This window comes from Acromyrmex echinatior, chromosome 3 (genome assembly GCF_024713525.1).
Source record: "Acromyrmex echinatior isolate Ae372 chromosome 3, ASM2471352v2, whole genome shotgun sequence".
NCBI classification, from domain to species: Eukaryota; Metazoa; Arthropoda; class Insecta; order Hymenoptera; family Formicidae; genus Acromyrmex; species Acromyrmex echinatior.
The window spans coordinates 17,184,806-17,197,768 of record NC_141854.1 but is presented as its reverse complement, the minus strand read 5'-3'; the positions used below and the strand labels follow the sequence as shown (position 1 = coordinate 17,197,768).

The following is a 12,963-nucleotide window of genomic DNA, read 5'->3' as shown; positions in this document are numbered from 1 at the left end:
TAGATTTATAATATCAAAACCAAAATATTTTTTTGAAAATTAAAAGTGATTGAACGTTTTGGCTGTATTGTGATTATTTTATCAACTGTTTTTTCATCAATCGTTAATGACATAAATCATTATTGATATATTTATGCATCAACATTTTCTCTAATTGATTTTTCCCTATTTGCGTTTTTTATTTTGCATAAGTCGTGTCTCTGTTAACATAAACGCGTAATTCTGTTTCAGAGTTTTGTCACTAGTGTGGGTAGCAGAAATCGCAGGATGCGTTTAGCTCTGGAACATATGTTCGCTCCGGTTGTCCATAGTGCGTTCACTACGCTACTCGCCGTAGTGATGCTCGCTTTCTCGGAGTTCAATTTTATAGTCAATTATTTTTTCCTTGTATTACTCAGTGTGATCGGTATCAGTCTTGTGAATGGCATCTTTTTCTTCCCTATTCTATTGTCCCTTATCGGTCCGAAGGCGGAAGTAATTCCGAACGATCATCCGGATCGTATATCCACGCCGACGCCGCCGGCATCGCCCGTCGTGAGAAGATCCAAGCCGCCCACACCACCGAGGAGATCTCACAAAATCGATAATGCTCGGCTGCATGCTGAACCATCGCTCACAACCATTAGCGAGGAACCCAACTCGTGGCACAGTACGCAGGAATCCTGTATTATTGTTCAACCGGAACTCAAGGTGGAGACCACGTCCACATGTAATCAGGTGCGTTGAGATTCACGATCAATTAGTTGTTTATAAGCATGAGAACGTAACTTTCTATAATAAATTATTACACTTTTCCGAGCATGACTAACGAGCGTGTTCTTTCATTTTGGCTAACAGAACTGTAGCGGATCGGATACGAGTGGGTCTAGTCGAACGTCGCCGATTCCGCCCACATCACACATCACCACTAAGGTCACTGCAACGGCGAACATTAAGGTCGAAGTTCATACACCGTTAACTAGTAGGTATTCATTTTAAACAATTCCTAAAAGTTATTCCAAAATATTCCCTTAATGTAATTTGAGACTTTAAACTAATTCGAAATCTAACTAACGCATGTTACTGTGATCGAATGTAATTATATTTATGTATTGCTAAAAATATTTGCTTTTGAATTATTTTAACTTTTTTTTTTATAGAGAGATTGTAAATTATGGTAACTTTTTTATATAGTCTTACTTTAAAAATTAGAGTAAAATTTATATCATTAAAATTTGTATGCATTATAAGACTCAGAAAGAATCCACAAAACATGTAATGTATCTTTTTTTACTTTTCTATGCAAATATCGCTATTTTCACGCTACATATATTTATTTATTTAATTCCTATTTTAATTTGTTATTGCATTTTCTTAAATCGATATGAGGGAATTATAACAAATATATTTATTTTTATGATAATTATAGGTGGAATGGATCGTAGTGAAAAATGCCGGCACTCGGGCAGCAATAGTCGAAGGAGCTCGCGCTGCAATACGAACGTTAATGCTGGGGAGTCTTCCGGTTCCGAGCCAGATTCAGACTCTAACGCAAAACATTAATAACAAGTACCGGGGGGACCGGCAGCTACTGCTCAAGTACCACGCAAAGCGGGAAAACACAGAAGGCTGACTAGGATAGATTAATAGATTTTCCATTATCTCTTCCTGTTTTCCTCTTTCCCCTCTCCTTACCTTTACTTAGCTCTCTATTTTTCGGTTCTAAACTGTTTTTCTCCCTCAAGTGAGTAATGCAATGAATTGTTTTACTCAAACTTTAAAGACAGAAGTATTATAACACAAACCGCAACTTCATAATATATATATGAATATTTTCATTAAAAATTTTGTTGCATGTTTAATTTTTTGTGTTTTTACAACGAATTTTTTAAAGTTTTAAGTAGACCTTTTCTGTAAGAACCAACATTGTATTTACTTAATTAGGATTTGTTATTATCAGCGGACTATATTTACATTTTATGCGTATATTAATGCGTGAATTATTATAAGATTTTTAAGTAAATTGTTAAAGTTTTTAATGAAAAAAATTTTAACCGAAATTATATAAAAAACAGGATACTATTCAAATATTTCAACATTGTTAAATAACATTACCAAGGACATTAATGCGTACAATTTACTAAATCAATGTATTAGATTATTTTAGATAAATACATATTTTTTAGATAAATTTATTTAATTAGTGACTTGCGGCGTCACAAGAGTAGTTCGTGTCATGTACTACTGGCAAGTATATAAGAACATTATATGATTTGTACTCTTTCGAGAAAGAGGGAAGACAATACTTGCCAGTATGCCTTTATTTATCAGAGACTGACACTAATATCTATGTCAGTGAGCGTATTCGTAATATTTGCGTAATACATAACGGGAGAGAGCATTTACTAAAATGTATATATACATACTTATTATTTAATTAGAAAGTTAAAGATATTACTGTCAATAGAAGAACGCGACATTTCTCAAATGTAATCGTGAAATTTTGCGATGATGACGCTTTATTGTGCGACAAAAACGACAAAATTTCCAAATAGTACTATTTATTTTTTTTCTACATTAATCATGTTACGCGCAGTGTGTATGTATGTGACTACGAGCGGTATACTGAATCTTTGAGACCTATTTATTATTTATTTTAATAATAGTATTCCTCGGCATTTCTGCGGGTGTGTGTGCGCGAGCGCAATATTTTGTACGCATAAATATATAATGACTTTCTTGTAAAAATAATTATTTATATCGGACTATACGAGAATACTTTTCATTGCCTACGACAATAATGGTACTTAATTTAATGTGGAGTATATATTCCTATTCTGATATTCATACCTCTAATGTGTATATAAAATTGTAATATATAGTACCAGTGACTGCGGCATGCATTGTCATAAGGTGTGACTCGTAAAATTATGTATAATATAACGAGAAGTATTCCTTATGCCAAGTCAATTTTGTATACATATGCGAGACTCGAGGTGTGTATTTAAAGTGACGAAAAGCATTCTGCAGAATGGCTTTTGCATTTTGTACATGTTGTATAAGCTCGGATGGGAAAAATAGTCAATATACCTCTAATATACGTATAAATTGTACCATGACTTTTATTTTACAAACTTCATTGTAAGAATTTAATTATTTTTCATATAATGAATGTGTGTAGAAGCGGGTATTTGTACGATTTATAATCTAATTTTTGTAAATATAAATATTGTAATAATAACATTATCTTTATTGCCGTTATGATATCGGCAATATCGTAAATAAGATTGAGATACAAAATTAATATTATAGCAAAGCACATTAAAATTGCATAAATCAAATTATAAATTATATAATGTTATTAAAAAATTGCATTAAATTATATAATATTAATTTTCTTTTGTGTAGATATTTCTAATAATCTCGCGACAAATTTAGTTTATATTCCAATTTTAATTGTAAATCTTCAAATTTAAAACCGTTTAAAAATGTAAAAATGTTTAAAACTGCAATTTCTTCTTAGGATTTTTATTAATTCTTATCATCTAATATCTAATTATATTTTTTCTTAATTTGTTTCCATAATTAAGTTTTCATGATTTGTTTATGTCAATATTTATCGACGATTGAGATAGTTGTGACCTTATAACACAATCTCTCATTGATATTTTATTTTAAAAAATCTCAAATAACTTATTTTATAATATGAAGTAACAATTAGTGTAGTGTTTAATTTAATTAAAATTATAAAACAATTTTATATTATAATTTTTAAAAAATAATGAAAATTTTCAGTTAATATTAATAATAACGGAAGCAGTTCTGATAACCTTGACCTTGACATATGTTGTCAAAGTCATGACCCTGAGTGACCTCCAACAATGACTATATAATACGAAAATTACCTGCTTTAAAATATGTTTGATAGTCGTGCACTGCAGGAGATGCCGCGATGACCGCGATTTTGACATATGTCATCAAGATCATGACTTTGAAAGACCTCCAACAGATTTTAGATGATTTAGGTAATTTTCACCTTCGATTCTCACTCCCTCTCATCCCCTTGCAAAGGGACGCACGACTCACCTTCGACTCTCACCCTCCTCTCCCCTCCCTAACCTAATGTACTACAATATATTTCACATGATTATATTGTTCATTTGTTTTGGTGGGTACTTTTGACAAACGTATTGAACATTTTTTTGAAATAATAACCGAATTGTATCCGTTAGAATCGTTAGATAATTCTATATAGACATTCAGTGTTCATTTAACATTATTGTCATTTGCTTTTTCAATATTATATTTAACAGAAATAAAACGTTATTTTTTCAAACTTTTTTTGTTAATGAAGGACGAACAACGGTTAAAATCTGTTGGAGGTTAGGGTCATGACCTTGACAATATATATCAAGGTCAAGGTTATCGGAGCTGCTTCCATTATTAATATTTACCAACATTTCTTGACAATTGATAACAAGGTATCCTCAACCTACAACTATCGACGTCCTTCCTCATGGAGATTGGAGGTAGGTGGAGCTAATGGCCATTTTTTTTGAAGGGACGTCATGAAGACCGAAGTAACCTAACCTAGAGAGGCTATAAAAAGAGTGACACTAATTGGCTAGGAATCGCCATTTGTGCCCTATATGACATGATATAATTTCTCTCGTTTTATCCTCTTCTTTCTAATTAACAGTAAAGCAGATCGCAAGTTTGTTATAACAGTCAATCTGAAGCTTGCATTTTGAAATCAACGCTTTATATATATTGGCTGTTGCAATTTGCGATCAGCTTGCAACTAATGTAGAACCGGCTTTAATGGCTTCCGCACACAGAACGGCAACGAGATGCCGCGCGGCGGAAGTTGGCGAGATAGCCAATCAACGTCTCATTTGCGGAAATAATAGATATATAATTTCCACCGCGCGACAAAAGTTGAACTTAATCTAACTTTTGTGCGCGGCGGAGATAATATTACATCATTTCTAGAAGTTTTGTATGGTGAGGACGACTTAAGAATATAGAATTATTGATTAGTGCGTTAATTTTCGCCGCGCGGCAAGCGCGTCACGTTCTGTGTGTAGGGCCATAAGGACACTAAATGGCGGAGCCAATCAGTATTAGGCACATGCATTGGCGTCACTCTCTTTACACCCGTTCTAACCTAACCGATCATGTGAAATTTAAATTCAAAGCGATGCTGAACGATGTCACGTGCTCCGAAAAAAAGTTATTTACATTGCTCCACATATCTGACGTAAATATTTCAGTAGAAAAAAAAAGCGAAGGACGTAGTACCTTGCGTACAGTGATTGAAGTAGCTACCTCAAAATAATATTGCTTTTTAGAAATTAATATTCTTGTAAACTTGATTAAGGTAAAGGTTGCATTCCATTGCACGCCTAATGTATCATCACATGATGTATCATTTTTATTCTTGTTTAATACTCTGTGAACAAATATAAAATGATGCGCGTTATATGCATGCAACAAAATGAAGCTAAAGAAAGATATGTTTGTATTTGTGGTTATATGCACTTTCTTGTATTAATTATATTTAACATTGTAAAGTACAAATTTCATTATATATATTATTTAATTCAATCTTTGCAGCGAGCTGTGATGGATGAAGATAGATTTGTGAAACAGAATGAGGATAATCTGGAAGAGATAATTGATAAACAAACCATAAGACTCCAGGAATTGGATATGGCCACAGCATTAATAAAAAGTATTATTGTGGCATTTGTTGCACTTTCATAAAATTTTAATGGATGGATTTTTTTGTGGATGGTTTTATATACTGGATATAATCTAAGAGGAGTCATCTCCTTCCAATGAAATATTGAAATTTTGTTTTATTGACACAAGATAAAAAAGAGAATAGCTTATTTGTTTTCTGTGTAATAATGTATTTGTTGGTATTTGCCAGAATCATATTTTATTTCTTATAGGTAAGCAAAATATAAAAGGTGAACTTCAGGATGCACATGAGGAAGTACAGCAAATTTCAGGTGGCATTAGCGAAGCAAAAAGAATGTTAAGTAGAATGCATGAACAGAATTCTCGTTTGAAAGTACGTATAGTCAAATTATTTCTAAAAATTATTTCAAGAATTAGAAATTAATTAAGATTATTTATATGAAGGAAATATTCACGTTAGTTGAAACTTTGGACAAAAGAATTCTTCATCAAGAAAGAAATATTCCACCTGAACTTATACAAGGTTATCAGGATGCCATGTATACTCCTTTGTCAGAATATCCTATAAATCCAACGCACCAGTCGACTAGAAAAACACCCAATAGTGTAAGAAACATCACAACATTTGAAAAGGAAGAAACAGTGAAAGATTGTAAAAGAACACTTTTTAATGAACCAGAAGTATGCCCAACAATACAATTTATCACTGCAGAAGAGTTCAATGCAGTACCTAAATATATTATTGGAAGGCAAACTGTTAATAGTTTAGAGACAATTAATCACTTTATAAATGCTATAAATCAAACGTTAATTGCAAAGTATACACTTTTATCCATGGGAAAGGCTGTTGCTCAAAAAAAGGGTGATATTAATTTGTATTTATACTATAAAAAGCAAGAGCTCGATATTCGAGATGAAGATGGTAAGTCAGTTTATTTAAGTATGTTAGTAAATATGTGTAAATAGTCGTAATAATATGTAAATATATGTATTTCACGTATGTGTGGAAATTTTTGCACGCCACTGTATATTTTATATCAAAATAATTTTCAGGATATCTCTACTTCTTCACAGCTGAGGATTATTATAGACAAACGAAAACAAAAATTGATAAGACCAAGTTGAACTTACTAACAGCATTGCGCCATTGCAAACGTTTACGAGAATGTAGAATCAGAAACGAATTACGATATGTTATAACGTCACATTAATTTATACAATTTTCTATGTATTCATAGACTTTTAACATTATCGTAATAAGAAAAATGTATTAATTTACTAATAATGTTCTGAATATATGTATACTTTTAATAGACAGATATTGTTTACTGCCTATTATTAACATGGTATAATTTTAAAATCTATGGAAATAGCATATGTACGTTATTTGCAATATTTCTTAAAAAATTAATATTAGAAATATTGATATTTTTATATACGAATTATCAATTTTTGTAAACAATTATATAAATCTATATAAAAATATAATAAATATTAAACCATGTTACCAAAATTACATACGTTTTATTTTTGCTAAGATTAATTTTTCTATATTATTCAGTAAATATTTTTAAGTAATTCAATAAAGTTGTTAACTACTGCCTAATTCTGTTTTATATACATACATATACATAATATATATGAATTAAATAAAAAATATTTAATCATGTATACATATATATATATATATATATATTTATATATGTATATATATATAACCTCCATTTCTCTATGCTCTTTTATTTGTATTAAATTTAGAGACAAAATAGAAACGGCAAAACAGCCTTCAATTGTTTCAGAAGTAGCAGGCAGTTATTCCAGTTAACTAACCAATCTATTTGTTCGTTTTTGAAGAAGCTGAATCGTGGTAGCACGAAATTTCACTAAATCAAGAATATTGAGTTTGCCATGAAAGAATATTTGAATATTTGTGTTCTTTTCAGAGAAAAAAAAGGTAATCTATGTTTTATTCCAAGTATTTTTTACAATGTGTAAAATAATTTGATAAATTTGTTATAATTAAGATGTATTGTAATTTTGTTTTAAATGTTTAGAGTAAATAAACGAGCTAGAAAAATTAGAAAATATTAAATAATATTTAAAAAAACATGGTTTTTTTAATAAATAATATTCACTGTAATTCATAGGTAAAAACTATTATAGATATTATATTTAATATTTAATATCTTAGAATTTTATAAACATTTTACGAAAGATAAGTGGTTAAATATAAGGTATTTGTAATTGATTATTATCACATTGTATAAATTTAACTTGCAGCGATAAAACATGTTCAAAACAGAGTCAATTAGTACATTAAGTGATTGTGAAGATGATATTGACAATTTGGAGGGTTCTATGATATGGTCCCAAGAGGAGCCACTTTCTTCCAATGAAATATTGGAATTATCGGCACAAGATGACAGAGAAAACAGCTTATTTGCTTTCTGTCGATTGTGTGCTGGTCAAACTACTAATCCAATATATATCTATTCTGAATCTGGAGAATCAATGAAATTGGCACATAAAATAAATACATGTCTAAGTATTAAGGTAAAATATTCTTTTTACTTTGTAAACGTATATATTGCATACTGTGATTCTTATAAATATATAAAGAATGAGAATAAACCTATAAATGAAAGAAATAGGGAACAGGAAACAGAGAATAAGAATTTCAATCTATCAGAAATCATGTATTGTAGAATACACAGTTTCTGTTAGATTGAAATTCTTATTTTCTGTTCCCTGTTCCCTATATTCCTTTCATTGTGTGCAGCCCCTAATACAATCGGAAAAGAGATAAGTCTTTGTACAAAAGTTAAAAATATAGAATAAACTTTTTTTGTATGAGGTTTTGTTTTTGAGAAAAGACATTTAAAAATTGCATTGAATACCATGCATTTAATAAAGATACGATTTTGTGGAAAGATACTATAAATGCTACAGAATAAATACGTAAATATAGGAGAAAATGCCAACACCAATTCTTCGTATAATCCAATGCATGTATTAAAAATATGGTTTTATTAAAAATATATATTAAAAGTATAATACAGACGTTTCGACCCCAGTATTGGGTCTTCCTCAGTGTCATAAAATATAATGAAGTTTTGTATTAATCCATGAAATATCAATTAATATAATTTGTATTATGACTTAGTCACAAAAGATTGACGTTTTCTTTGTCTTAATATATGTACATAATTTATATTTACGTATTTACCTCCAATCTATATTTATACTTAATTTATCATCATCGTTGCTCTCTATTCTTTCTTATTTTTCTTTGCGACTTGACTTTCTTCAATACAACGATCTCTCTCTGTATTTACATCTTATTGTAACCATAATTTTATTGCTTCTTAAGTTTATAATATTTTTGACTAACAATAAGTTTATTTGATTAATTTTGATAGTTTATTTTAAATAATTTATTAAATCTCTTATGAATTTTCTATTCTAGTGGGATTTTTCAAATAAATACTGTATATTCAATAAAATATAACAGACTTTGAATATTATAATTGAATAAACAAAAAGCAACAATAGATTAACAATGTTTTGACGATTGAGCATTTACTTATTATATTATATTAATTGATTTCATGGACTAATACCAAACTTCATTATACTTTATACACTGAGGAAGACCCAATACTGGAGTCGAAACGTCTATACCATATTTTTAATATATACATTGGATTACATACGAAGAATTGGTGTTGGTTCATATTGGCATTTCCTCCTATATCTACGTATTTATTCTGTAATTTATTTGGAGAGTCTTTTTTTTATTATTTTAATTACTATAAATGTTGTTTATATAAGGTGTTCCATTTTAAAGGAACTCACTGAAATATCTCGGAAAACTCTGCATTAAATCGTAAAATATTTTAGACAAAAGTCTTGATTTTAAGGGGGACATAAGATGGTATTGGATTGATCTTGTGTGGCGTTGTCAAGGTCAGAGTAAGATAATTTTGAATTTTTTAAATGGAACTTCTAATTTTTCATTACATATTCTTGTAGCTTACCTTTAAGTACTTTTCAAGTTATAAGGCTTGAAACTTACAGTACCGCTGTGGCGAAAAGTATTTAATGAAAAAATATATTTTATTATAATATTTTAAAAAGCTCTCGAGATAAGCTACAAGAATATGTAATGAAAGATCGGGAATCTCAAAATAAACAAAGATATCAAACTAATGATATCTTATGTACCCCTTGAAGTAAAAAAACTTTTGTCTGAAATATTTTTCGATTTAATGCAGTTTTTTCGAGATTTTCAATGGATCCTTTAAAATGAGACACCCTGTATTTATATATAATGCCCACACGACTTGAGTGACAGAATTTAAAAAGTATAACAAATAATTAAATTTTATTTACTTTCGACTTATTTTTATAAATTATCTCTTGTCCGGTTGTATTATACGTTTATCCCTATCCTGTAAGTTCTGTAAAGTTGATAATATTTGAGAAAAAAATTATTGAAGGCCAATTTTCAGCTATTTTTAGCAATTAATATCTTGTTAACTATTGCAAAATGGAGGAGACTTTTCTTCTCAGTTTAGTCCATTCTGCTCCTATGCGAAAGATTTGTCATTATTTTCCAAACACCCTGTATAATAATATCATAAAATATATATGTATATTATATAGCGTGATTCATTGTAGATTAAGAAGACAGACCCATTACCGAAACAGCTTTGTTCGACTTGCGTTGAGAAAGTGAACTGGTGTGACACATTTGACACGCAATGCATTAAAGCAGAGGAAATTCTGTCAACGATGTTGGAGGAGAAACAATCTTTTAATTTTTCCGATCAACTTTCTTCTAATCAACAATCCTGTCCTTTATGTATAAAGGGCTTTATGAATACGTGTGAGGAGACATTACAGAATACGAAGGATAAGGAATTATACGAGAATGATATAATTCTAGAAAGCAGTGATGAGGAAAATATTTTTAATAACGCAAAGGTCAGTAAAGAAAGCGGGAATCATTCTATCATATTGCAATGTCTAGGAACTAAACAGAAATATTTAAAATGCGGAGCATGCATGAATCTTTATCACACTAAGGAAACACTAGATGGTCATAAGTGTAAACCTAGTGTACAGAACACAACAAAACCGTACAAATGTCTCGTATGTGATAAGACATTTACTTTCGAGGAGCGATTGAACTTTCACATGCAATTTCACAAAGGCGCAAAAGCATTATACTGTGAGGTCTGCAAGATGACGTTCGGTAAAGAGCTGAAGTTGTTTTATCACTATAAGAGACAACATTCCAAGGAAATTAGTGTATCGTGTCTACAATGCGGAAAGTTGTTTGAGAATCAGGAGACACTCCGAGTTCATGTTTGCGTTGACGGTAAAAATCGCCCTCACATTTGTGAGGTATGCAATAAAGGCTTTTTTGACGGCTACACCCTGAAGCGTCACATAGTGACACATCTGCCCGAGAAGCCTTACAAGTGCTCGGAATGTTCGAAAAGCTTTACACAGAAATCAAGGTTGAACAAGCATGTCACGAGCCATTGTATAGTTATCGAAAACAACCAGACGGTCTGGAAATGCATTCAGTGCGGTGAAGCACTTATCTCTTGCGATGATGCAGATATTCACTATAAGATAATACATGAGGACAAGATCACACTGATTGAGGAGCTATCGATATCAAAGCTATATCATTGTGAGTTTTGTAACAGTCATTTCATCAATGCGGACAACTTGAAGGCTCATCAAAAACATCATGTTGTCGAAAGACCCTACACGTGTAATACGTGCATGGCTACTTATAAATCATTTGCTGAAGCTGTTTTGCATTGGAAGGAACATCCTAGACTGTTTAAAGTCCTCGTCGTTTTTTTATGTGATGTCTGCAACAAAGACATGAAAGAATTATCCTTACTATACAAGCACAAGCAAAATAGGCATAACCGTGAATCCAGATTATCCGAGTCGGGCGACGCAAAATTCATCTGCGAACTCTGTGGGAGTGTCTTCGACAAATATGAGGATATAAAGGATCACGGACGAGATCAATGTTCCAAGTTCCCCTGCGATATTTGTGGCAGCCTGCTGCCTACAGCAAACTCGTTGAACGCACACAAAAGGCGGCATAATGGATTGAGACCGTACGTCTGTAATATTTGCGGAAAGAGTTACACTCAGTCCAGTCATATGTGGACTCACAAGAGATTCCATATGGGTATCAAGCCATACGCTTGCGAATATTGCGATCAACGTTTTACCATAAAGCCAGACTTAGCGGATCATGTTAGGAAGAAGCATACGAGAGAGAGACCATTCAAATGCGATGTGTGCAATAAAGCTTTCCTGACTGGGTCCGTGTTTTACCAGCATAGATTGATACACCGTGGCGATCGTAGATACAAGTGCCATTACTGTGAAAAGGCTTTCACTAGAACGGAAGCTTTGAACAACCACATCAAGATACACACCGGGGAAAAGCCACACTTGTGCGACGTATGTGGCAGATGCTTCAGACAGAAAGGAGATATGAGAAAACACAGACGCACCAAGCATGCTTCTGAACAAGATAAATCTTGAGAATTGTACGTCAAATATGGAATCGTTATTTTTTCATTCTTGCATTTTAATTATTTCTATGTGATAAGTAATTGATACGTACGTTGCGTTCGAAAATATTACTAAATACCTCGGAGTATCATTTTATTTTTGTTTAACATTCGATAAACAATAATAATAAAATGATACTCAAGTTTTTTTGAACGCGCGCCAATATATTTTAATTATTTGTTACGAAGTAGTTATATTACAGTAGCAGATACATATCGATTATTAAGCTACTTTTTTCAATAAATAGCAAAGTATTCCGAAGAATATGATATTAAGGAATTATCATAAGTAATAAAATAAATAAGACTACACAATATATGTATTATGTGTCTGCGTACATTATTATAATATACAATCAATACAATATAATAATTGTATATATAAGTATATAAATATTATATATAACATTTTATATATAATATTTATCATAGAAGTATACTCATTAATAATGTATTATATAATATATATCATAGAGATATACTCATTAATAATGTTATATAACAAATTTTACATAAAATACAAAACATGTTACTAAATAATAATTTGTATTGCCATACATTTAAACATGTCACTTATTTATACTACAATAATGACAAGTAACTAAAAAATGATCTTTTTTTTTTAATTACAAAAAAAGGATGGAAACAAAGAAAAAGAAAGGAA

General features: G+C 30.9%; 3 protein-coding genes and 1 long non-coding RNA gene across 6 annotated transcripts in view; 3 read left to right on the top strand and 1 right to left on the bottom strand.

Annotated features, from left to right (window-relative positions):
- The window catches only part of ptc (protein patched), a 52,386-nt gene extending 49,299 nt beyond the window's left edge, over positions 1-3,087 (top strand). Inside the window, exons 10-12 of the mRNA XM_011063531.2 lie at positions 232-717; positions 838-961; positions 1,409-3,087. Coding sequence (XP_011061833.1) covers positions 232-717; positions 838-961; positions 1,409-1,542 — 744 coding nt within the window. The 3' untranslated portion in view covers positions 1,543-3,087. The remainder of the gene's footprint in view (positions 1-231; positions 718-837; positions 962-1,408) is intronic.
- LOC105150431 (uncharacterized) overlaps positions 1-12,963 on the bottom strand; it is a 43,477-nt gene that overhangs the window by 30,125 nt on the left and 389 nt on the right. The window lies entirely within an intron of this gene.
- LOC105150424 (SKA complex subunit 1) lies at positions 5,035-7,198 on the top strand. 3 transcript variants are annotated; one of them, XM_011063490.2, is made up of 5 exons: positions 5,035-5,239; positions 5,596-5,713; positions 5,937-6,058; positions 6,130-6,607; positions 6,739-7,198. In XM_011063490.2, the coding sequence occupies exons 1-5, from the start codon at positions 5,084-5,086 to the stop codon at positions 6,894-6,896; spliced, it is 1,032 nt and encodes a 343-aa protein (XP_011061792.2). In that variant the 5' UTR covers positions 5,035-5,083; the 3' UTR covers positions 6,897-7,198. The 3 variants fall into 3 exon arrangements, with proteins under 3 accessions (XP_011061792.2, XP_011061814.1, XP_011061803.1); XM_011063512.2 differs by having other exon boundaries at positions 5,122-5,359; XM_011063501.2 differs by lacking the exon at positions 5,035-5,239 and adding an exon at positions 5,353-5,496.
- On the top strand, positions 7,402-12,858 carry LOC105150417 (uncharacterized). The gene is made up of 3 exons (XM_011063468.2): positions 7,402-7,639; positions 7,966-8,238; positions 10,366-12,858. The coding sequence occupies exons 2-3, from the start codon at positions 7,975-7,977 to the stop codon at positions 12,268-12,270; spliced, it is 2,169 nt and encodes a 722-aa protein (XP_011061770.1). The 5' UTR covers positions 7,402-7,639; positions 7,966-7,974; the 3' UTR covers positions 12,271-12,858.

What these genes read in the sequence shown, in the direction of transcription:
- LOC105150424 (XM_011063490.2), top strand. Translation starts at nt 5,084, where the DNA reads ATGGCGGAGCCAATCAGTATTAGGCACATGCATTGGCGTCACTCTCTT. An exon ending in CATTGCTCCACATATCTGAC is followed by an intron (nt 5,240 to 5,595) that starts GTAAATATTTCA and finishes CAATCTTTGCAG; the next exon opens with CGAGCTGTGATGGATGAAGA. An exon ending in GGCCACAGCATTAATAAAAA is followed by an intron (nt 5,714 to 5,936) that starts GTATTATTGTGG and finishes TATTTCTTATAG; the next exon opens with GTAAGCAAAATATAAAAGGT.
- LOC105150417 (XM_011063468.2), top strand. Translation starts at nt 7,975, where the DNA reads ATGTTCAAAACAGAGTCAATTAGTACATTAAGTGATTGTGAAGATGAT. An exon ending in ATACATGTCTAAGTATTAAG is followed by an intron (nt 8,239 to 10,365) that starts GTAAAATATTCT and finishes GATTCATTGTAG; the next exon opens with ATTAAGAAGACAGACCCATT.